At 38.2% G+C, this 26277-nt stretch overlaps 1 protein-coding gene across 2 annotated transcripts in view; it reads right to left on the bottom strand.

Moving 5' to 3' along the window:
- Positions 1–3345: 3345 nt before the first annotated feature.
- LOC148888619 (neprilysin-like) overlaps positions 3346–26277 on the bottom strand; it is a 45034-nt gene continuing 22102 nt past the window's right edge. For both annotated transcript variants that reach the window (XM_089014177.1, XM_089014176.1), the window contains exons 5-23: positions 23752–23832; positions 22903–22998; positions 22712–22830; positions 22524–22586; positions 21489–21623; positions 20530–20631; positions 20276–20412; positions 18968–19061; positions 18721–18849; positions 16914–17012; positions 15853–15930; positions 15636–15739; positions 14628–14686; positions 13328–13447; positions 12496–12629; positions 12157–12222; positions 10100–10195; positions 8913–8989; positions 3346–7382 (exon numbers count right to left, since the gene is read on the bottom strand). In XM_089014177.1, the coding sequence (XP_088870303.1) occupies positions 7283–7382; positions 8913–8989; positions 10100–10195; positions 12157–12222; positions 12496–12629; positions 13328–13447; positions 14628–14686; positions 15636–15739; positions 15853–15930; positions 16914–17012; positions 18721–18849; positions 18968–19061; positions 20276–20412; positions 20530–20631; positions 21489–21623; positions 22524–22586; positions 22712–22830; positions 22903–22998; positions 23752–23832 (1889 nt within the window). In that variant the 3' untranslated portion in view covers positions 3346–7282. The remainder of the gene's footprint in view (positions 7383–8912; positions 8990–10099; positions 10196–12156; positions 12223–12495; positions 12630–13327; positions 13448–14627; positions 14687–15635; positions 15740–15852; positions 15931–16913; positions 17013–18720; positions 18850–18967; positions 19062–20275; positions 20413–20529; positions 20632–21488; positions 21624–22523; positions 22587–22711; positions 22831–22902; positions 22999–23751; positions 23833–26277) is intronic.

Raw genomic sequence — 26277 nt, 5'->3', positions numbered from 1 at the left:
AGAGTTTCAGCTATTTCTGTCAATTTTTAGTCAATTTATGGCTTTCCCAAGATGTGTGCCAAATATCCACCATTTCGTTGCAAGCAAACCTGTACTCGTCTGATAAATAAAATCAATAAATCAATAAAATCTGCCATTTGAACTGGGATGTTTAACCCCCCCTTCCCACACTTTAATTTTCTCTATTCAAAATTTCGCCATCTGCATTATAAAGCATGTGCTAATGAGGTTGATTGGCCTGTGTTGCTTCGATGCAATTACCATCCGGTATTGATTATCGGGATAAATTAGGATGGAGAGGCATTAGAGAGACAAGAAAGAGGCAATAACTGTCATCACTGCAAGAGACAAGCCTTGGCCCAATTATGCCACACTTCCCCACTTTCGTCCTCCTCATTTTTCCTCATTTCTTTGTTCTTTTTCCTTGATCCCCTTCAGCAATAGTTTAACAAGAACGTTAATAAGCCCTCACATCATAAGACATTTGGATAGGATTCATGTGCTTCCGTTGATTAAAAACTGCAAAGGAATTTAGGCCCAGCCAAGTCAAGTCGCTTGATTACAAAATAAGTACCGTAATTTAATTTGAATTAATCACACAGTTTTCAGAATGAGTACTGTTCTATCACTGCATACAAAAATATTTGGGTAACAATCCAAATATAAGTCTGTGTAAGCTCTCGGTCGTACAGAAGTAGTCCATTGATGAAAAGGTTTCTTCAGCCGTTATCTGTACTGGACGTTTCGCTTCTCATCCGAGGAGCTTTGTCAGCGAACTAAAATTTGCTGGTAGCTCTGTCCCTATGTGGCCCTATATATATATATATATATATATATATATATATATATATATATTCACACTGATTACTTCTTTTGTCTGACTGATTATGGTCGATGACCAGCCCTGATTGCCCCATTCGCCCAGGAATCACCTCATCAACATGACTAAGCCGACGTGGTAACGATCTAAGCTCCTCGGATGAGAAGCGAAATGTCCGACACCTTCAAAGAAGTATAGTTGACGGCTGAAGAAACCTTTTCATCGATATCCAAATACGTATAACTTTTTTACACTTGAAAATTCCGTATGGCTATACAGTTTTAAAAAAATGGCCATGGTAGCATAAGAGAGTCAAACGAAGGAGTACTTTGTGTCTGGAAAGCTGTTACTGACACGTTACCTCAACTCGAAGGTGTTTTTCTTGAGATGATTTACTATTGAGGGAATTAAATTCACGGTATGGAAATCTGCAAACTGAGAAGTAAGAACGCAAAATGCTAGGTTAATTATGTCTTCATGCTCATCTGTTGAGTTCATTGGCACAACACAAGCTTACTCTGGCTTTTGTTTTCCAAGACATACTTTATTGCTTCATGGAAGCTTGGGGCGGTTAAATTCTCAGTCCAAAAAAAAGAAAAGGCATAAAATATTACCAAAAAAATAAAAAATCCTGTCATAATTCTTGGGTAATTGTGATCTCATGCTATCGTAACATTTCAGCCTTCAAAAATGAATCCATGTTCCAGTCAGCCCATGAACGATCAATTTCTTGAAATCTCGACTATTTTTTTCAATATGAGTGTCAGAAATGGAAAATCCGGCTTTTGATACCTTTTAGCCAAGGTTTTCTAAGAAACAAAATAACTAATATAGAGGAAAAAAATAAAATAATGAAAGGACAAATTGTGTCCATAATTTGTAAAATCACTTCAAATGACTTCTACTGAGCGAATTTTACAAAGATTCCACCGCATATAGCTATATCTTACTTTTTAAGACTCACGCTGAATATTCAGGAAGTCTTGTTTTTGAGTTGGTGACTATTCCTGACGGAACGGAAGGAACACCCCTGACAGAGAAAAGGACACACAATGCATTTTGCGGTACTTTGTTTGGTCTGAAAACTTGTGTGGATGGCGAAATTAGAAGGAAAACGTGAGGGTGAATCTTTGTGTGTTGCACCAAGACTGCTATTTGATACTAGTACTAGTACTATTTGATACTAGTTGAGACAAATTCCCAGCAGACAAATCAGCCCATTTCCAAGGGAGCTTGGGCGCCATCTTGTGCATTTTCCGGGACGCTACATTGGAATCCAGACACCTCAAAATGAGACGGAAGGACTTCTTTAATCGATTGCAAACATTTATGCTTTCCTCTTCAGAACTATTTGAATCATATTCATAACTGGATGAGTAATAATCTTCTCTGAATTTGAAGCCATTGTTTTGATTCTCGAGCAAGGCAAAACGTCTTGGCGTGATGTCACGAACAAGGGGGCGGGACCTTCTGAAACGAAAACTTTCTGAGGTCATTTTGAAGTCTGAGGTCACATTAAGTCATTTTTATTGTTGTTTTTCATTTGACTAAAAATATCAGCTTGCATGTTTTGGGTAGTTAGGAAACAAAAAAATGGTGTCGGTTGCTCCCGTGCCCGGTACCCCGGTTTCCACCCACATTCCAGAATCATGTACAGTTGTTTGATTGACTTCCCTCAATGATCTCTCAAGGTGAATGTGAGGGCGAATGGTTCTTTGATATGATTTATGTCATGTGCAATATACTTATGTTATATTTGAAGTTTACACAAATTATTACGTTAATGAGTGACGAGCTACAGTACATCCCTGGGCTGAGCAAGCAATGATCAATTGATTAGCGGCTGCCGTGTTGAATGGTCGGGCAGATTGCAGCTATAAGAGCTCATGCGAATTTACCATTGACACTTTACACGTGCATAACTGTGATGCAATGTACTTCAATTTTGGCGCAAATATACTTTTGCAACACAAAAAAAGGCCATCACGACATTTACTATCAAGACCACGATGCAAATCTCCCTCTTGCTAATATCATATTTTCCAACATCCCAATGCAGAGTGAACATCCTCGTCGTTGACAAATCAAAAATGCAGGAATATTGATCATTTTCACACCTTTTGAGGTCTCTTGAAAGGAAGCTCTTTTTTGATGTTTTCTCAGCCACAGGATTGCCCAGTGGTGGATCTTTTTACATGCTGGCTTCACAGTGCAGAGGTTCAGGATTCATTTCCAGCCCCGTGTGGAGTTTGCACACTCCTCCAGTGTGTGTGTGTGGATTTTCTTCTGGTACTCCGATTTCCTTTCAAATTCCAAAAAGATGCATGGCAGTTTTGTGGAACACTCAATATTGTCCCTTGGTGTGATTGTAAATAGTTATTCGTCGATGTGTGCTTTGTGATTGGCTGGCAACCGGTTCAGGATGTCCTCTGCCTACTGCCCAAAGACATCTGGGATTGGAAAATACATAAATGGATGTATACTTACTTACACAGACTACACACACGGTAATAACTGACCTCACCTGCAGTCGTTGAAGTATTTTATTTTGAAAGGGGAAGAAAATGCTCGACAAGACGATAGTTATGTTTGTATAAAATATGGAAATACAGGCAACTGAGGTATATCTGTCTTTCTATTGGTGAAGCGGGGCTCAGAGAAAGAAAGCCTGAGTGAATGATTAGGTGAACGGATAACATAAAAAAAACATTGAGGTCTAGAATGATTTGTTTACAAAATACAAAGGACTTTGTGTTACTGTATTGTAACCTGCAGTTACATGTGAATAAGAAGCCCCCCCCCCCCCCAAAAAAAATAATACAAAATTAAAAAAATGACCTCATACAAATACTGGCATACACCATAGAAGAGATTCCAAGCTGCAAAGAGACAGGCAGACAGTTGGAAAATCCAACACATCGGATATTACACGTAATTTTTATCATCGATAAAACTCACTTTTCCTCGCCGTCACACACAACACAAGAAATGCGGTAGGTTATAGTGCTCTGTTTTGAACATCAGCTTGTATTTGATCCTCTTCCACTTTGCAAGTGGACCTAATGCCATTTTAAACCCCACTCCCCCATTTAGGAAGAAAATACTTTCTCCATTTAATGAAAAAAAAAAAACATGTGAAACACACATTTCCTTGCTCTGTTCTGAACACCAAATCCATCAAATATCAAAAATTGTTTTATTACACACCCTTTACTTCATAATAACCACTGACCCTAAGTTGACTCGAAAACCCTAATTGGAAAATTCTTAAATGACAATATAATATTATAATTTCAAATCGCGTATGCAGTAACTTCTGTATAACTCATTCACTGCCAGATGATCTGCAAAAATGTGTCCACACCAATGCCAGGGTTTTTGTCATTTTCACTGAAGTTGCAGGACCCGCAGAATATTGAGTTTTATTACTATATAAACATTCAAAGCAACATTAAAACTAAAACTAAAACAGTTAATTCCTAAGTTATATGGGTCTGGAGTTATCTGAGCTTGAAATGGGGGCATCTGTTCAAATGGCAAATGCTGCCCGCTCATTGCCAGAGTTCTGACCGAACCCCCACAAGAAAAAACAAACCCAGAACAAATTCGGGAATGGCCCTCCGCGTCATGCTTTTCAATTCCCAAATAAATTCAGGAATGGCAGTGAATGAGTTAATTTCGCACGGAACGGACATTCCCGCAGGTAGCCATGCCTTATTCTGTTGTATGAAAGTTACCGCAATTTTATTGTACAATCTGGCACCTGAAGCAAGAACATTGAAATCGTTCTGACTGTCAAACCGTGATACAAAACACCCTTGCTGATGAAATACAATCAAGTAAACTATATGCCCTAAGTGGCTGACATAAACAGACAAAGATATACAGTGAAACCTCAGTTTACGAACCCCTTGGCTTATAAACATTTCGGTTTATGAACGTTACATTTTTGAAAATTTTACCTTGGCATACTAACTTTATTCAGGATACACACGGAACTGCCTCAATGAATAATGTGTCATTCGCGAACGAGCCCGTTCTTCTAACAACAAAATGGCAGCCGACTGTTTTTGTCCTCAATTCCCCGCCCCCAGTCTTCGGTTAAATCCATGTGATTCGTCAAGAACGCAGCAGTGAGGGGAGGTGGTTTAAACATTAAAGAGACAGGCAGATGACAGTGAGAGAGTTTAACTTTGATCGTTCAAAGGCAGAGTGTAGACTGCAAGGTTAATATATCCCATCAATCAGGCTCCACAAACAACCCGCAGAAGCCATCTGTACACTTGATGCAAAAAGCGATCAACCCAGCTAAACAGAACACAATAGATGAGGAACTAGATAAAATTATCACAGAGAAAACACCTAAAAGGGATCATTCCTCAAGATGGTGAAAGAAGAAGGTTACGTTCCTCATCAAGTGTTTAATGCTGATGAAACCGGCCACTGCCTTCCATTAAGTCATCAACGACCATCACAAAGGTAAATAAATCAACTTTATTATACAGTAAAGTTTATTTATTTAATTATAATACCATAGCACATTTATGAGACATAAAATAAGGTATATTTTGTGTAGTTTTAAGTAGAAAATTATGTTTTATGGGGACCTGGGAACGGATTATTCTCATTTTAATGGTTTCCTATGGGAAATAATTTTTTGGGATACACACTTTTTGCCTCTCACACTCTGGGAACCAATTAAGTGTCTGGGAACCATTTAAGTTCGTAAACCAAGGGATCACTGTACTCCTAAAATTTAACATTGTTCCTAACCATCTAATCCGAACCTCACCAAAGTCTAATCCTCAATCTGTAAAATTTCACAGAAACTTTCCTAGTTTGGTTCGGTAGAAGTCACAACAAGGCCTGCTGACTCTGGAACGAACCAATTCTTCCCCTTAAGAGTGGCACCACAGGTCATATAAGGCATTGAGAAACGGCGGTCAGTCGTCACGGTGACAAAACCGCCTATGGAACCGTCTAAAAACGAACGTGTCGATTGTCATTTCAGTTGATTGGCGTGAGGATCTTCAAAGGCCCGAAGCGTCCGTCGGCGAATGGACTGGAGATACAAGTACTGTATTGATCATCAACTCATTGCCCACCTCACAATACAAGGAAGAGTAAATAGCGTGTTACATATTTGCGGCTCCCTTTGGCAAAATATAATCATATTGTCCGCTAATAATTTATCTAACACAGTATGTACGAACAGAGAAGGTACACCAGATGAAGCCTGAAGACATTCCGACATAACAGCAGAGTGGTTCAGTCCTCTTCTATGAGTGTAAGTGGGCGTTTTCGTGTATTTATAAGCCACTGGGTTGAAGTACATTAAAGGACAACCGACGCCTCCTGACCAGTTATGTCCATAATTTGTAAAATGGCTTCAAATGACTTCTACTGAACGTATTTTACAAATATTCCACCGCATATCGCTATATTTTACGTTTTAAGACTCACACTGAATATTCCGGAAGTCTTGCTTTTGAGTTGGTGACGAGTCCTCACGTCACGTCACTGAAGGAACGCCCCTGACCGAGATAGGACACATTGTAGTAGTCCTTTCATTCACGTCAATGCATTTTGCGGTACTTTGTTTGGTCTGAAAACTTTGTGTTGATCCGTGTTGATGGCGAAATTAGAAGGAAAACACATAAATAACGCCATGGTGAATCCTTGTGTGTTGCACCGAGCATCTATTTGATATTCGCTGACAAAAATTGTAAGGAATTAATCAGCCAGTTTCCACGGACTTTGTCACCATCTTCTGCCTCTTTTGGGTGCTACATTTCCCCCACCCAGATACCTCAAAATGACAGGGAATAAATTCTTTAATCGATTGCAAACATGTATGCTTTCCTCTTCAGAACTATTTGAATGATATTCATAACTGAATGAGTAACAAGAAATCATCTTCTCCGAATCTGAAGGCATTGTTTTGATTCTCGAGCAAGGCAAGACGTCTTGGCGTGACACCACGAACAAGGGGGCGGGACCTTCTGAAACTGGCCACTTCCGGTTTCAAATTGAAGTACTTTTTAGACACGCTAAGTCATTTTTATTGGTGTTTTGCATTTGACTAAAAATATCATCATGCGTGTTTTGGGTATTTTAGATGCTATAAAACGTTTTTCTGATGTCAGTTAGGAAACAAAAAAAGTGATGTCGGTTGTCCTTTAACCCCTGTATAGGTCATAAGATAAAAAAAGAAAACAAAATGCAATAAAAAAAATAAAATGGGTTTTGTTGGTTGTATCCAGTGCGGACATCAGTGACTTTCACGTGATGAAACGCAGAGGTACCAGTGTTCCGTTTGTTTTAGGGAGCTTTTCCAGTCAGTGCTGCTATTCTCCGAGGAAGTGCACGCGTGGCAGCCGCCAGATGGGGGCAACTTTGACTTCCTGTGTGAGGTCCGAAGACCGAGGAGGAAGTCGACACAGGCCCGCAGAGGTTGGTGGATCACCACACACGGCACACCTTCTCCGAGACCATGTAGCTGCTTTTGTTGCAGCCGTACACGTTGGCAAACTCTGGAAAGTTCTGAAGGGAGCCCAGCACCCTGATACAGACACATACACACATGTACACACAATTATTAATTTACGGATTGGTGAGTTTTTATCATTTTTCATTCATTTTCTGTTGTCATATGCACCATCCGTCTGTGTAAGCTCTGTCGTACAGGAGCGGTCCATCGAAGAAAAGGTTTCTTCAGCCGTCATCTGTACTTCTTTGAAGGTGTCGTATGTTTCGCTTCTTTTCCAAGAGGCTTCATCAGTGAACTAAAATTTGCTGGTAGTTTTGGCCCTATATATATATATATATATATATCCCTACTGTCCAGACGTGGCAGTGCCAGACTCTCCTATGATAGGTCCCTGCTCTCAGGTTGGAGGGAGCCAAGGACTATTCCCTCTGACTGATTACTTCTATTGTCCTGACTGATTACCTCTATTGTCCTGCCTGAGTATGAGGTCTACGACCAGCCCGATTGCCCCATTTGCACTGGTATCACCTCATCAGCATAACTATGCCTATGTTGCCTAAGAGGTCTGTTGTAGGAACGATCCAAATTGAACCTCACCCCACCATGGTGATTTAGTGAAGGGTTTTGCTGTTTTATGAAAATAGCTTCTTTTACTCCCCTTTCAAACCATCTATTTTCTTTCGCTAAGATTTATCAGAGCACAGATTTTACATTGGAAAAAAAAAATCACGGCACACAACTAAGAAAAACAATTCATCAAAAAAATTGGATGAACTGGTTTGTTGTATACATTATTTTGTAATTAGTTTTAGTGTGAGACCTTTTAAAGAAATGTATGGAACGTATGTTGAGTAAATGATAAAACAATATAATAATCATATGAGTATCATAAAGCAAAGCATAATTCCAATGTGACTGTTTAACCGTCCTTCTTCTGTAAAGATGTACAGTGATACGAAAATAAATACACTTAACTCATTCACTGCCAGAATGTGCAAAAATGTGTCCACTCCAGCGCCAGGGTTTTTGTCATTGTCACTCGAATTCCAAGACCCACAGACTATTGAGTTTTAGGACTACATAAACATTCAATGCAGCGTAAGAATCCTTAGACTCTCATCTTTCATCAGAAAAAAAGAGTTATTTCCTAAATGATATGGGTCTGGAGTTATATGAGCTTGAAATGAGGGCGGCTGTCTAAAATACAATGCAATACATACTGTACATATCGGTTTATATCACGCTTTAACAACAGCTGACGGTGGAAAAAAAGTGCTCACATGGAAAAAAGGAAACGTTGCCCCATTGTGGAAGGAGAAAAACATTGCCAGAGGTCTGACCAGCCCTTTATCGGCACCCAAGCGAGAGAAAAAAAACTAATTTGGGAATGGCGCTTTACATCATATTTTAAATTCCTGAATAAATTTGTGAATGGCAATGAATGAGTTAATATGAATATGATATAAGTAAACATATCACCACACAACAACTAATACATTTTTTTGCTATACTGTATTATAGTTAGCTTTCGTTTTAGGTTATTTTTTTATATTATTGTGTGACCAAAAATCATAGAATTATTTTGGTGAGTTTGGCGTGTACCTGAATTTCCCTGGACTGTGCTGATCGACTTGAATGGAGCTCAAAGCATCTTCAGGTCGCTGCGTTCCACACCACACCTGACACAGACAATACATTAACCATTTCATGCACCGTGTAACCTGATAGCATGACAAACTGTCGTCGCCGGAACAGTCTAGAACACATCCATTGGAATGGGATGGGCGTTTTAAGAATTTTACTTTGTACTAAATCATGTTTTAATTCTCATTTTTAAAATGTTCATTGAATCGTAGATATGTTTAAATGCTATAAAAGATAGCGTTTTATAGCCAATCTCTCCTTTTGCAATGGTTGTTCATCCAAGATCCTTGTCTGAATACACAACAGTTCACAAATTATATTTTTAAATCATATACATGTAATTGAACTTTAAAAAATGTCAATATTATAATTTCAGGCAGCACGGTGATTGACTGGTTAACACATCCGCACTGAGCTTCGAATCAAGACTGTATGTATTTTTTAGATTGCATAATCTATCCATGCATTTTCTATTCGATTAATTTTCTTTGACTAAAAACATGGGATCAATAATACTAATAATAATACCAATAATAATACAACCACTACTACTACTACTAATAATAATAATAATACTTATTATTATTATTATTATTATTATTATTATTATTATTACACTACTACTACTAATAATAACAATAATAATAATACTGTATAATAAAAATCCTAATAACAATAATGGCTCTGATTAATGATGTTATTAATATGACTACTACTACTACTACTACTACTACTACTACTACTACTACTAATAATAATAATAATAATAATAATAATAATTATTTATTATTATTATTACACTGCTAATACTACTACTACTACTACTACTACTTCTAATAATAATAATAATAATAATAATAATAATAATAATGGCTCTGATTAATGATGTTATTAATACGACTACTACTACTACTACTACTACTACTAATAATAATAATAATAATAATAATAATAATGATAATAATAATAGCTTTGATTAATGATGTTATTAATACGACGACTACTACTACCACTACTACTACTACTACTACTACTACTACTAATAATAATAATAATAATAATAATTATTATTATTATTATTATTAATATTATTATTATTAATAATAATAATCAAATCATCCACCAAATAATTCATTGTCTACTACCTGAGCAAAGTTGAGGAAGAAGAGTTGATAGTGGTTAAGGTCGAGTCCTGGCAGCAGAGGCTCCTCCCCGTGTTTTTTCACGTAGTTCTTATAGGCCTGCAGACACCACACAAAACATGCACAATAACAGCCGTTACCCTTCAATAAATGGCCAAAAATAGTCGCGTGGAGCATCATCCTTTTGCAAACATTTGCCAAGATAAAATAGCCCTGTTGGCTCACATTGTGGCAAATATGTGAGTGAGTGTCTCGCTGTGTAGTTGTGATATACACCATTTTCTTGATGAGTGTGCTCATTTGCTGTTTTGCCAGCATTCAATAAAATGACGAAGGTATCAGCGACTGTGGCGCTAACATGTGAGGTTATTACAGGAAATAAGCATCCAGTAAAATCTCAAGAAAAAGACAAATATGCATACCACTGACTTTAGGAATGCCATAATTTTGTAGTTAGACACATACATTCACAATAAAATAATTGCCACAATTTCACACAGCAACTACAGTGATACCTCGGTTTACGAACCCCTTGGCTTACGAACTTTTGGGTTTACGAACGTTAAATTTTTGAACATTTTACCTTGGCATACGAACTTTACATTGACATACGAACTGAGCTGCCTCAATGAGTGATGTGTCGTTCACGAACGAGCCCGTTCTTCTAACAACAAAATGGCAGCCGACTGTTTTTGTCCTCTATTCGTTCGGTTAAAGCCACGTGATTGGTCAAGAACGCAGCAGTGAGGGGAGGTGGTTTAAACAGTAAAGAGACAGGCAGACGACATGGAGAGAGTTTCAACTTTGATAGGCAGAGTGTAGACTGCAAGGTTAAAATCAATCAGTTTCCACAAACAACCCGCAAAAGCCATCTGTACACTTGATGCAAAAAGCTATCAACCCAGCCAAACAGAACACAATTGATGAGGAACTAGATAAAATTAGCACAGGGAAAGCACCTACAAGGGATCATTCCTCAAGAAGGTGAAAGGTTACGTTCCTCATCAAGTGGTTAATGCTGATGAAACCGACCACTCCATTCCATCAAGCCATCAACCTAATTAGAAAATTAGAAAGTAGAAATTTATGTTTTATGGGGACCTGGGAACGGATTATTCTCATTTAAATGGTTTCCCATGGGAAATTATTTTTTGGGATACACACTTTTCGCCTTACACACTCTGTCTGGGAACCAATTAAGTTCGTAAGCCAAGTTGTCACTGTATTGCAAATCCAATGAATCCATTCCAGCGTAGGTTGATAATAATTAGGGATTTTCATCAGAGTTAGTTTTTATTTTTACTCCTATTTTTTTAAATTCAATTAGTTTTGAAAGTGTTTTTAGAGTGGATTTGCTTTTGTTTCTATTTTTCACTGTCATTTTCAAAAAAGGTTTTGTACTTCATTGAAGTATAAATGAAATAAAATTTCAAAGAAGATGACAGCTGAAGAGACTGAAGACCTTCGACCAGGGGTGTCAAAGTCATTTTTTTGCCGCGAGGGCTGTTATGAATTTGGGGAAACAATTAGAATGTTTAATCCCCTCCACATAATACATATAGAGTGCAGAACAAATTAATGAATAACTAGTTTTCAAATCTGAAGTCAAGAATAATGACGGATATTGTGGTTTACATCCAATTTTTGGTTTCGGATTTTAGCAAGCATCATGGAATTTCACAAGTTAGATTTGCTTTCGCGGGCCGAAAAAAATGATGTGTCGGGCCGTATTTGGCCCCTGAGCCTTGACTTTGACACCTGTGCTCTAGATTGAAGTGGATGCATGTGAATGACTGACAGCGGACAGAAATTTCAAGGAGAGCTTATTGTTTTAAAAGGCACTTATGCATATGAGATTCCTTGTGTGGATCTCTGCCGAAAAATCCATTTTTACCAATAAAATTGCCAGATTTTCCCTATTAATATCAATATGTGAATGTGTGAATCTGACTTTAATCTACAGACAATCCAATAGTCGACAACTATGACATTTTTGGTTAATATTCAGAAACAAATATTGCCAGTTGTGTCTCAAAAGTCCGTATTTTCAGACTCGTTACCTGGTAGGCCTGCCGTACTCCTCCGTTGTCAGCAATGTTTTCCCCAAGGGTATTGTTACCTTTCAGCTAGGAGAGGAGCAACAAAGAGATCGCAGGGTAAACAGAGTTGGGATTGTTGTCGCACTCAGCACATAGATTTCTTTCTTTGGGATGGAAGAAATGCTTTTAAAAAGGAAACAGTGCCGGAAAAAAAAAAACGCGGGGGAGTTAGCAATCTGTCAACAGAAAAATATGGATGTGTTGTGAGGCAGAAAGTTGATGTATGAAGGAACACAAAAAGTGAAATGGAACGTCTGCTGGAAATAAAAGTGAGAAGGCAAGACTTTCGGGAAACTGTACATTAAGTCCATTGGCCAGGTCCCAAGAGAAGTTGGCGTACTGATCGACGATGCACGCCGACAGCTCCAAGAACCTTTGAGCCGAGTCCTCCGTCCACCAGTCCTTCAGGTCACCATTTTTATCATATTTACGACCTGGCAAAACAGAACAAAATACATCACGTTAAAAAGAAATGGGAGGAGGGGTGTCAAGAGCTGACTAAATTTGAAATATCCCGCATGAATACACTTCACAATGCAGGAGGGTCTCTTATAATTTTCAAAATGAGAATTATATTACTGTAGATGTACTTTTTCCCCTTTTATATTAAAGGACAACCAACGCCTGCGGACAAGTTGTCTCCATAATTTGTAAAAATCACTTCAAATGACTTCTACTGAGCGTATTTTACAAAGATTCCACCGCATATAGCTATATTTTGCCTTTTAAGACTCACGCTGAATATTCAGGAAGTCTTGTTTTCGAGTTGGTTACTGTATTTGAATCATATTCATAACTGGATGAGTAACAAGATTTTGCCATCAACACGGATCAACACAAAGTTTGCAGACCAAACAAAGTACCCAAAATGCATTGTGTGTCGCTTTCTCGGTCAGGGGCGTTCCTGACGTGACGTCACGTCAGGAATCGTCACCAACTCGAAAACAAGACTTCCTGAATATTCAACACGACTCTTAAAACGTAAAATATAGCTATATGCGATAGAATCTTTGTATAATAAGCTCAGTAGAAGTCATTTGAAGTGATTTTACAAATTAGGGACACAACTTGTCCGGAGGCGTCGGTTGTCCTTTAAAGTGGAAAACAAAACAAACAAAACACTGCAACCTACCGATGTTGTCAAAGCCGTGCATGACCTCATGGCCGATGACCATTCCGATGCCTCCGTAATTGAGAGATTTGGCCTGGCCTTTACTAAAGAACGGCGGTTGCAGGATTCCGGCAGGGAAGACTAACGGCAGAGACAAGAGTGACTTGTAGACACAACAACATGGAAAATGTCAATTGTGGTACAGTCGATATATAAAGTCTAAGCACTGCTGTTCAAATGCTTTGGTGATTAACTCATTCACTTCCAGATGATTTGCAAATATGTGTCCATTCCAGTGCCAGTTTTTGTCATTTTCATTCAAATTGCTGGACCCTGAGAATATTGAGTTTTAGGACTGCATAAACATTAAATTCAGCGTAATAAACCTTCGACTCTCTTCTTTCGTCAGAAAAAAGAGTTAATTCCTAAGTTGTGTTGTCTGAGCTCGAAATGGGGCCAGCTGTCCAAAATACAATACATAGATATTGATTTATATAGCGCTTTAACTGTAGCAAAGCACTAACATGGACAAAATGCAAATGATGCACCCTTGTGGAAGGGAAAAACATTGCCAGAGGTCTGACCAGTGCTTTATCAACACCCTTGGCAAGAAAAAAAACAAATTCAGGAATGGCGCTCCACGTCACACTTTTCAATTCCCGAATAAATTCAGGAATGTCAACGAATGAGTTAATTTTCATTGAAATGTGACCTATAAACCACAAGGGTCAATTGGAAAATAAGAAATCAGGCGTAAAACAGATGAAAATCAATATTTGGATTGCATAAGTGTGTTTGGAATAAACCGCTCACTAAATGGACGTTTGCCACCTTTTCAATCACTGCTTTTAAGATGGTCTAGTCGACTTTTCCTGACATTTTTGTAGTCACGTTTTATATGCAAGACTGACCTATTGAGGTTAATCTGAGCCAATGGTTAATCCAGAGTATAGTGGCCGAATTTGATTCATAGGAACGAACTGATCACTGGTGGACAAAGATTTGAGATGATTCATGTTGTTCTCCCATTTTTCATTTTTCAAGGTCACTCTGACAAATAACACAAACATCTGACACAGGTGGGTAGACTTTTCATCTCGATTTTATAGTACAGTAAAGTCTCGTTATATCGATATCGGATATATCGATAGTCCCGGTTATATCGATACTATTTCTATGCACGCACGGAGAAAATTACATGTAAACAGGGTCGGATATATCGATAGTCCCGGTTATATCGATATTTTTTCGGACTCCCTTGAATATCGATATAATGAGACTTTACTGTATTTGTGAAAGTGACAAAGCCTATGTGCAATACTTATGATGTTTTTTCTCCATGAGTAGAAAGCGTTAATGACCGCTGCTCCTGACACCCACCTGGAGACGAGGACAAGTAAAAGGATGGTCAAGAAATCAAAAGGTACCAGAGTAGACTTACTGTGTTTAAAAAGAAATAAGGTATATAGAATAGCAAACATCTATTGCTAAATGGAACATTGCCAGTGGTGGACCGTTAGGGCCTACAAGGCCTTCTCTGCTGGCCTAGAAATATCTGAATCACAGACTAATGTGAATTATATCTTGTCTATGAATTCTTCTTATGAAATAATTCCATATTTTCTTTCGGCTTACTTTCATTGCAAGGTCAGAAATCTCTCTGGACGCTTTCATAATCGGTTCTGAGGGCCACAGAGTGTAAAAATAATGTCGATGAAACTTGCTTTAAAACAATCAGATTTCAAGTTGGCTACCCAAGGCCTGCTGGAAGGTGCTGGAAATGTCAGTTGTCGCAAACTATTATTGGCTAGTCTCATGATTGGCAAGTCATTAGCCAATCATAGTATCATTTGCCACTAGTGATAAGAGCATATTGGCCAGAGCTAGCACACTGTATTGGTAGCGAGCTGTATAAGCAAATAGATTGTTGTGTTGATTTAATTGTGATTTTTGTTAACCCACAATGGCTGAACGAGGAGAAGAAATGGATTTTGTTGCAGATTTTTTTTCGGGCGTACTTTTCAAGAATAGATAGCCATCATTCAGATAGGTCCGAAGCTAGCAAAAATAGCGAATGATATTGCAATTTTATGAGGTTATCATGAATCCACACGTTCATAGTAAAAACTAGATCAGTTTGATGACAGTATTTGTTGTCACAAGTGATTCCCTTGCTATCGGCACCCGCTAGTGGACGTGTAGTAAATCACAACAAACACGTGAATTGATTCAGCACTACTGAATGCCTAGCGATGAAATGAAATCCACGGCCCACCACTGAATGTTGCCAAAGATTACACGAAAGCATCCAGAACTAATTCCGTCTTACTCATCTTTGTTGACTTCCACTCTGAGTTTCTGGAGGACTTTCTTCTTATTGTAGGCCGTCGTGTGCAAAATGTTTTGAAAGAACTCGTCTGCGCTGTAGTTGAGCTAACGTCGACACACAAGTCAGAGCAAAGCGATCAGCATTTAGGAAATGTTAAAATGATGAAGCCATAGGGCGTCACATGACAATAAGCTGGCACATTTTGGCAGACACTCACTTCCTTATACTCGTCGTTCAGATATTTGTCATCCATGATGTTATCAGAGTAGCCGATTTGTTCCCGGATAGCCCGAACCTGATAAGAAGAAACTCAGTTTACAAACCCCTTGGCTTACAAACATTTCGGTTTACGAACGTTGCATTTATGAACATTTTACCTTGGCATACAAACTATTTTGTGGGATACACACAGAGTGTCACAATGAGTGATGTGTCGTTGGGGAATGAGCCCATTCTCCGAACAAGTAAATGGCAGCCAATTGTTTTTGTCCTCTATTCCCCGCCCCCAGTCTTTCGTTAAAACCATGTGATTGGTCAAGAACGCAGCAGTAAGGGGGGGTTACAGACAGAGAGAGAGTGTGAAGCCATTCTCCAAAAAAGAAAATGCCGTCCGACATTTTTTTGTCCTCTATTCCCCGCCCCCAGAGTTAAACATTAAAGAGACAGGCAGACGACAGAGAGAGAGCAATAAAATGGATAGAAAACAGTGAAATTTGGACTCGTTTCAACTTTGATAGTTCAAAAGCAGAGTGTAGACTGCAAGGTTAAAATGTCCCATCAATCAGGCTCCACAAATCTGTACACTTGATGCAAAAAGTTATCAACCCAGCTAAACAGAACACAATTGATGAGGAACAAGGTAAAATTATCGCAAAGAAAGCACCTACAAGGGATCATTCCTCAAGATGGTGAAGGAAGAAGGCTACGTTCCTCATCAAGTGTTTAATGCTGATGAAACCGGCCACTCCATTCCATCAAGCCACCAACGACCATCACAAACGTAAATAAAATGACTTTATAACAGTTTATTACTTTAATTATCATACCATAGCACATTTATTATACATAAAATAAGGTATATTGTGTGTAGAGTTAAGGCTTAGAAAATTAGAAAGTGGAAAATTATGTTTTATGGGGACCTGGGAACGGATTATTCTCATTTTAATGGTCTCCTATAGGAAATTTATTTTTGGGATACACACTTTTCGCCTTACACACTCTGTCTGGGAACCAATTAAGCTCGTAAGCCAAGGTATCACTGTATATTGTTGCCGATACCTTTTCCTCTGCTGCTTTTTTGGTGACCGCATCCATCCAGGGCAGTTCCTTGAGGTTACTGATAAAGACTTCTCGGATATCTTTAATCATCTCCTCCATCTTGGGGTGAAAAGAAACAGTTAAAGTCCAAGAAGTCTCTTATTTCTCAGACTTTATTTGCAAAATAGATTTGTTTTCTCACTCGGGCCAGATTTTGCAACAAAAAGTCAAAACAATCTCATCGATAATTGTGGGCAGCAGGGCAGAGTCAAGTTTCTGATTAAAATGGAACATAGTAAAAACAAATCCCCAAAACAACTTAAACCACACAAAAAATCCATTTCACACGTCGTAAAAAGTCATGACAATAATATATATTGAAAAACGACGTTTTGAGTAATGGCAAACTGACTGAAAATATGAAATAGCGGTCAGGGCAATCCAGCCGCCACCAGCACCCGAATTGTAAATCATTTTACGCCGTGCTTTTTGGTGGTGGTGAGTGCTTGCACATTTCTCAATAATGACGCACACTGTAAATCTTTTCTGCGTGTCAGCTTGTGCATCACATCCCACTCATGTGCGTGTGTTTTTGTTATTTGAGATACCCAGATTTATTTTCCTTTTTATTTATCAAAACTATTAAAACAGGCCAAACATATCTATAATATTATATGTTTGTAAATTCTGGACATGATCGAGTGCATCTATTCATTAAAATGACAAAAACGCTTTACATGTTAAAGTACAGTTTGACATCTTACCATATAACGGTGCAAAAGTTCAACCCGCATTTAAAACCCTTGATCTCTGGTTCAACATGTTATTTGAAAGCAAAGCTTGAAGCCCAACAGAGACTCGGGACTTCGTTTTAAGACTTATCAAAGTTATAATTTTGGGCTTGAGGACTAAACACTGGCATTAATTCTTCATTTGAAATGAAATTCGAAATGTACTGTGGTTTAAAAAAAATAATATAAGAAAATGATAACCGATCATGGATCTGATCAGAAAATGGACCAAACTACCCCATCAATATCAAATACATTCAACGACATTTTGAATTAAATAGATTGGATTGGTATGGGGGCAATAAATATGATAATTGACAATCACTGAAATGCATTGAAGAAAACACTTACAATTAAAAAATAAAAATGAAATAAAAATATTCAGAAAACGTTGACAAAACTATTCATGCAGCTATTATTATTATTATTATTACTATTTTATTATTTTATTATTATTATTATTATTATTATTATTATTATTATTATTATTATTATTATTACTACAGTTCAATGCGTTCCTCTCACCATGGCCCTATGTCAACATACTTGTAGCTCATATCAGGTTTACTACTACTACTACTACTACTACTACTACTACTACTAATAATAATAATAATAATAATAATATAATAATATAATAATACTACTACTACTAATAATAATAATAATAATAATAATAATAATAATACATTTATTTTGAAAGCGCTTTTTTCATCACACTCAAACACTTTACAAGAGCTTAAAAAAGCAAATTCTTCTTCTTCTTCTTCTTCTTCTTCTTATTATTATTATTATTATTATTATTATTGATCAGAAAATTATGAACCAGATTTAAAACTCGAACGACAACCTAACCCAGGCTTGTAATCAGTATTTAATTAAAACATACAATCTTGTTTCAGACCCCAATTTAAAGTCAAACACTTTTATTTCTTAACCATTAATAAAATTAACCTTAGCATTTATTTTCCCGATGAACACTGAAGGAACTTGACTTGAACAATCGAATGAAATCAAACAACCCCAAACTGACTGACCATCTTTTTGCTGTTATCAGAGAAGGCCTCTTGCACGTACAGTCGCCCTACAGCATTGTACATGGCGCCACTGACAAATGCTGCGCACTGACGCCACACCGGTTCCTCTGCCGTCATCCCGTGCTTCGCCTGCCGAGGAATACAACCACGCCGCAAAAGATGCTAAGGCAATCGTTCAGCGTAATGAGCTGTGTAAATTCATCATCTAGATCCTTTGGATTTTTCTACCAATTTCCTCGCAAATTACCTTTTTGAAGGATTTGGCTGTGTCTCTGTAAGCTTTACTCAGGTGATCCACCATCTGTGAAGCGAAACGCCACATCAGGTAATTCTGCACATCCCTGTGAGTAGAAGTAAAGAATTCAAAAAAAGACATCATCAGTCAATAATCCGCCGTCAACACATGGAGAACCACAATCACGCGTGACTGTCTTGATTCCGAATCACCAGTGACGTGCAGTCTGGGAAGGCAGGTGAGGCCGAAATACCAAATGAAAAAATAAATTAAACATTTATATGTACAGTAAAGTCTCGTTATATCGATATTCAAGGGAGTCCGCAAAAATATCGATATAACCGGGACTATCGATATATCCGACCCTGTTTGCATGTAATTTTCTCCGTGCGTGCATAGAAATAGTATCGATATAACCCGGACTATCGATATATCCGATATCGATATAACGAGACTTTACTGTATTTAGTGATTTGTACTTTAACGTTCTTTTCCATTTAACTTCACCATTTTTTGATTTTTTTTTTCAAAATCGCTGAATTTTCACATTTTCCGTTTAAATAAATACTAAGTAGAGATGAGCGGTGAGGCACCAGCCGGCTGAGCCTCACCATGGATTGCGCAATGAATATGCAAACTGTGCTGGCTTGCTCTGCAGTGAGACCGCATTGCTGTCCCTCTGCATATCGCTATTAAAATGTTCAAACACTTTTAGTATATGAACTAAATGTCTACAGTTTAGCTGGTGTATATAATGTAGAGTCACTTTACGTTATAAATACTGTACTACAGTGTATTTCATTTTTATCAAAACTGTGTGCATGGCTGAGGCACACAGTTCTTCTGCCTCCAGAGATTCTTCTTCGAGGCTCCTCGGCCGCAGAATAATAGAATTAGTGAGTGCAAGCGACTGTAAACAGTTAGCAAGTTAAGTGTAACCATCCAGTCATTTTTTTGTGTTGCTTGGCCTTATTTTCAGAATCTAAATTGAAAGAAATAGAGAGACTTTTAAAAATGAAGAAAAATAAGGAAGGCTTCGACAAAGAAGGTACCGATGCCTTTCTTCAGAGGGAGCGGCGCATGCACTTCATTTATAAGTAAAGGTAACACGATAATAACGTTTTTTTTTTTTATTATTATTTTCTATGCTACAGTTTATATCAAGAATGCTGACATGACATTTTAAACAAAACACGATAACTGTTGCCAATCAAATGAATAAGCTACTATGTAGAGTTCATATGTTCGTAAATCTGACTGTGATGACGTCAGTGCCTCACCAGCCATGAACATCACCGCACGTCACTGCAAATCACATACCTCTTTGTATATCTGGCCAGGAGTGGGTTGAGCTTTTTGAAATAATTGGGGCTTAAGTTTATGACCTCCTCTGTGTCTGTGACAGTGATGTTGACTGTATTCATTATCTGGGCGGTGAAATAACTCCAGTTGAACAGCTTTAGGTCAAATCCGCCAGCATTAGCAGCAAAAAAAAAGGAGAACAGATTAGCAGGAGGATAAAAAAAATGTCGACGAAACGATACATTGCCAGTTTGGGTAAATAAATAGTTTACCCTGGATTCCACTTCAAGGGTGAAATTGGTATTGAGATCACCGAGTTCCATCTTGTTGTAACATAACTCTCGGTCATTAGAAACACTCGGGGGATCGTTAGCCTTTGGGGAGAATAAAAGAGAGAAGTTGAAAGTCAATGTATTGTTTCATTTATCCCCTCCCCGGTCTCTCTGAACTATGAGCTTGGCTGCAGTGCCTTTCCAGCAACAACAAACATCTCTAGGCGCCCTTGAATTGGGTAAATGTCAATGCTGCACAGTAGTCGCGATGGCTTTGGGCGGCGAGCAGATCAGGGTGAAGCGTGCGAGGCGGTGGTCCCTTGAGATATGAGATAATTTTGACAAAAACTGACCCGGTGAAATGAATGGAAATGCCATGAATCCTTTCTAGTCTAAATTAGATGGATCTGGAGTTATATGACATTGAAATGTGGGCCGATGTACATAAATATCGGTTTATATAGCGCTTTAACAACAGCTGAAGCTGGAACAAAGCACTAACCAATGGGTCCTTCTCGGTCTGTGGACACCATGTTGCTCACTTGAGCTATCTTGCTAGCTATCTAGCTGGCTACCGAGCTAGCTATCTAGAATTTTCAATCGTGAGAGAGAAACTGTTAGCTTTGCTCAATGTGGATTTCCTTCTAATTTCGCGATCAACACAGTGTTTTCAGATAAAAAAAAGTGCCCAAAATGCATTTTGTGTCGCTTTCATCAACTCAAAAACAAGACTTCCTGAATATTCAGCGCGAGTCTTAAAACGTAAAATATAGCTATATGCGATGGAATCTTTGTAGAAGTCATTTGAAGTGATTTTACTAATTATGGACGCAACTTGTCCAGAGGTGTCGGTTGTCCTTTAAGGAAAGGATGAGGTTTCAAAAAGCTGTCAAATGCTAACATCCTCACACGTATGTCATGAATCTGTCTGCTGGAACATTATCTGGGGTCGGACTTACCTCTGCAATGCCCTTCTCCAACTCCATTACCCGTGCCACTTCCTCTCTAATCAGCGTCTCGTTGATGGACAGACCTCGGTCCGTGCGGATCAGCTTCACCAGGTCAATTGCAAAGAGCTCGTAAAGCCGGCACGCCTGTCAAGCGATGACATTTGTGATGAGAAGGAGTGAACGAGGCGATTCCATTGATTTATGTTCAAGAGGCAATGGCCAGACGGTAATCGTGCTATGAGCGTTGCAGCAAACCAAACCTGCTGTGGAATATGCTCGATCACTTTTGTCTGAGTCGCGATGACAAAAGTAAGAAAATTAAAAGATGACCCTAACTCATTCACTGCCATTCATTAATTTATTCGGGAATTAAAAATATGACATAGAGCGCCATTCCTGAACTTGTTTGTTTTTTAATAATAATAATAATAATAATAATAATAATAATAATAATAATAATAAATAATAATACATTTCATTTATAAGCGCCTTTCAAAACTCTCAAGGTCACTTTACAGTTATGGGATACGTTTTTCTGTGGGTGAGCAGCAGCAGCCACACGCGCCAGCGTTCACTCAACCCGGAATAACTCAAATAGATCGAAAGCTAGCTAGCTAACTAAGAGACAGCTGATAGATAGATAGATAGATAGATAGATAGATAGATAGATAGATAGATAGATAGATAGATAGATAGATAGATAGATAGATAGATAGATAGATAGATAGATAGTTAATTCCTAAATTATATGGATCTGGAGTTATATGAGCTTGAAATGACGTTGGTTCTGATTCGTCTAGCTAATAGATAGATAGCCAGTTAGCTAATAGCAAGCTGGTTAATTCCTAAATTATATGGATCTGGAGTTATATGAGCTTGAAATGACGTTGGTTCTGATTCGTCATGAAAGCCAGAATCATTTGCCAAATGAGACCATGCAGCTGTATTTTTAATTTTATTTTATTTTATATGTTTTTTTTGTTTGTTTTGGGATTACGTGTCAGTGAACGTAATAATAAAAGGAAACAAAAACTTTGAACCCACCTCTTCGCTTGATCCATTGCAAGCACCTTTGGACCAGATGCCCACGCTGTGCTGCTGCTCAAACTGCCAAAGTGACAACATTTTAATTTTTTTTATGAAAAATAGACACAATCACAATTCCTATTTTTTTTCTCTGGATGTGCGGACAACTCAATAGTCAGCATTTGCTTGAATTATTTCACACGTACATGAATGATGTGTGATTTGGAATCTCTTTCATCAACGTCAACGTACATGGAGACCAGGAGTAGACTTTGATATTTTGCGTTCAATTTAGCTAGCACATCCTCCGCCCGCCATGTTTGACCTAAAAAAAAAAAGATAGATAGATAGATAACAACACGCGGGCGCCATAAGAAAAGAACACAAGTTACTTCACCATAGTCGACATCCCAGTTGTCCACGGCCATGGGCCACTCAAAGATATCAGGTAGTGTCATGAGCAAAGGAGTTCCTCCTTTTTGCTCAGTTAAACCTTAAGGGGGAAAAAACACATGATTCATTCCTGTAAAATTATCATTTATGACAAAATTTTAGTTCACCAACCTTCCACAACATTGTGGAAGGTATTCTATTTTGTGCACTATAAGGGGCACCAAAAAACCTTCAATTTTGTTTTCAAAAGATGACCATGCGCCTTATAATTATTATTATTTGCTATCTATTAGCTTTCTATTAGCTAACTGGCCGGCTAGTTAGCTATATGGCTGGCTATCTATTAGTTATATAGATAGTTGTCTAGCTAGATAGCTAGCTAGTTCTCTAGCTGGCTCAATTGTCTCTCTATTAGCTAGCTAGCTTTCTATGTATTTGAGTTACTTCTGGATTGAGTGAACGCTGGTGCGTGCAGTTTTTCTTTTAATGTATTTTGTTCCTGCTTCCTTGCTTTTTGGGTCTTCTTCCATCACTGAGACATTGACAGCTAGAATTTCAAAGTAGGACTTCAAAGAAGGGTTTATTTTATTTATTTTATTATATTTCTTAAAGGTTTAAATATTGTTGGATTTTCAAAGTAGGGTTTTGCATTTTTTGGTTGACAGCCAAGTTCAAATGGGATGCTGAGCCGTCAGTTTATTCTTTAATGTCTTTGTATATTACCGGTAATACATTTCATGACAGTTTATGACAGCCTTTTTTTTTTGTTTTGTTGTTTTTGACGGCACAAATAAAAACAAGGGCTCATAAAAAAAGACAAAACATGTAGGGTAGTGATTGGTGGCCCACTCACTGTCATTGGTGCAGGACTTGTAGAGGGTCTTCGCCTTGCTAAGCGCTTCCGCTTCATTCTCTACATATTTTTCCAGAACACCTTAAAATGAATAAATAAATAAATAAATAATTTTGTTTCTTAACTGACATCAGAAAAACGTTTTATAGCATCTAAAATACCCAAAACACGCAGTATGATGTTTTTATTCAAATGCAAAACACCAATTAAAAATGACTTAAAGTGTCCAAAATCTGCAAAAAATTGAACTGCAAATTGGGCATTTTCAGAAAGTCCCGCCCCCAGTTCGTGACGTCACGCCAAGACGTCTTGCATTTCTGGAGAATCAAAACACTGGCTTCAGATTCGGAGAATATGCTTTCTTGTTACACCTCCAGTTATGAATATGATTCAAATAGTTCAGAAGAGGAAAGCATACATGTTTGCAATCGATTAAAGAATTAATTCCATTCAATTTTGAGGCAACATTGGGGAGAAATGGATCACCAGAAAAGAGGCACAAAATGGCGACCTCCTGTGGCCACCTCCGTTTCCACAGTCTGACAAATTCCTTATATGGAGCTTGGACACCCTCTTCTGGCGGCTTTTGGGTGCAACACAAGATTTTCAGACCAAACAATACAGTAAAATACATTGACGTGATCGAAGGACTGCTACAATGTGTCTTTTTTTTCGGTGTGGGCCGTTCCTTTAGTGACGTCACGTATGGACACGTCACCAACTCAAAAACAAGACTTCCTGAATATTCAGCGCAAGTCTTAAAACGTAAAATATAGCTATATGCGGTGGAATCTTTTTCAAATACGCTCAGTAGAAGTCATTTGAAGCCATTTTACAAATTATGGACACAACTTGTCCGGAGACGTCGGTTGTCCTTTAACATGTTGAGCTAACCTCCAAGCATCAGGCCCATCCGTCCATTTCAATTACACTACTGCAAGTTGGTACTATAATTACAACACACATAGACCTTTGGGCGTGCTTTAATGTGAGAAAAGGTTTTAATGTTTGTTTAGGGTAACCTGTGTGCTCGTAGCAAAGCTTCTACACATTGCTCACGATTGGCATTACCACGGATGGTTTTAAATCACACTGCCATATTGTCTGCGTCTAAATTATTTGGAAAGCTAATACAATTGCCTCCATCCCCCAATCAATATTGCAATCATGATTGAATTTGTGATTTGTTTAGTTTTTTTGCTGTTGTTTTTACTTCAGAATGGCACCGCAAAAGTGGCTGCCCTTACAGGATGTCCTGTAATTTGGTTATTTTTCTACTTCTTCCTTTCCTTTCCTCTTACTTTCATCACTTTTAAACTGCTGTGAAATGTAAAATTCTCCACTGCAAGACTAATAAAGGTTAATCCAATCCAATCAATACACGAAATTCTGTTATCTGGACTTCTGTACATAGCAGAAATGTGAAACGGGAACCGAGGAACTTTTTTAACCTGCAGGGTGGGTCTGGGGGTAGGGCAACCCATATTTCTCTTTTCGTGAGACTTGTCAAAGTGCACGTCACTGTTTATGTTTTCGATGTCAAACTCAGGGGACGTTAGCGATTTCCAGTCCGCCGCGTGATTACACGAAACCCGTCAAAGCCTTCAACTAACACCGTGTTGATGCTGACAAATATTGCTTTAGTGGCATATTTTTTAGAGAGTCATATATAACCTTCCCCTGCGCTCAGGTCCTTTCTGCCAACACTGTACTGGCTACAATACAGGACATTTTATAACACGGCGAATGCTCCAAAATCAATGTTTTTCCTCTTTGCAGTGAATACAAAACAGCGAGAGGCGAGGTTAAGACACGCCATCACCTTGACATTTGTCTGCCATTTTACCCTTCATATCTTTTAGAAGCCGCAATACACCTGACAGAGACACAAGTTTACCCTCGATGGGTGCTGATGGTTCAATGATAATTGCCCGCCACATCAACTATTCATGCTGCAATGGAACTGATGCACTTTTAATGAGCTATTGTGCTGACATATTACAAATATGTCAAAGTTCAGAAGAACAGTATCGCCATTTTAATTTGAGACATTTCAGGCAGACACATTCGGCATGTTGCGCTCACAATTTGAAGCGGTTCCTAGTTTGTCTGTGGCTGGCAATTTTGTAAACAAGCCATTAAAATGACTGTTTTATGTCCCTTAAAAGTAGTGCCAATCAATGGTATTGATTGTTTCTACGAGCAGCCCGTTGACAGAAAAAAATAGAGCGTTAACAATCAATCACACTTAAAGGACAACCGACGTCTCCGGGCAAGTTGTGTCCATAATTTGTAAAATGGCTTCAAATGACTTCTACTGGGCGTATTTTAATAAGATTCCACCGCATATAGCTATATTTTACGTTTTAAGACTCGCTCTGAATATTCAGGAAATCTTGTTTTTGAGTTGGTGACGAATCCGTATGTGACGTCACGAAAGGACCGCCCCCTGACCAAAAAAAGACACATGTATTCATGTAGTGTCGAGATGCCTTTAGTCAGCGTCGAACTGTCAAAGCCTGCAAA

Source organism: Hippocampus bargibanti, linkage group LG14 (genome assembly GCF_051943395.1).
Source record: "Hippocampus bargibanti isolate YZ-2025 linkage group LG14, ASM5194339v1, whole genome shotgun sequence".
Lineage (NCBI taxonomy): Eukaryota > Metazoa > Chordata > Actinopteri > Syngnathiformes > Syngnathidae > Hippocampus > Hippocampus bargibanti.
The sequence above is the reverse complement of the archived record's forward strand: the minus strand, read 5'-3'. Positions and strand labels throughout refer to the sequence as shown.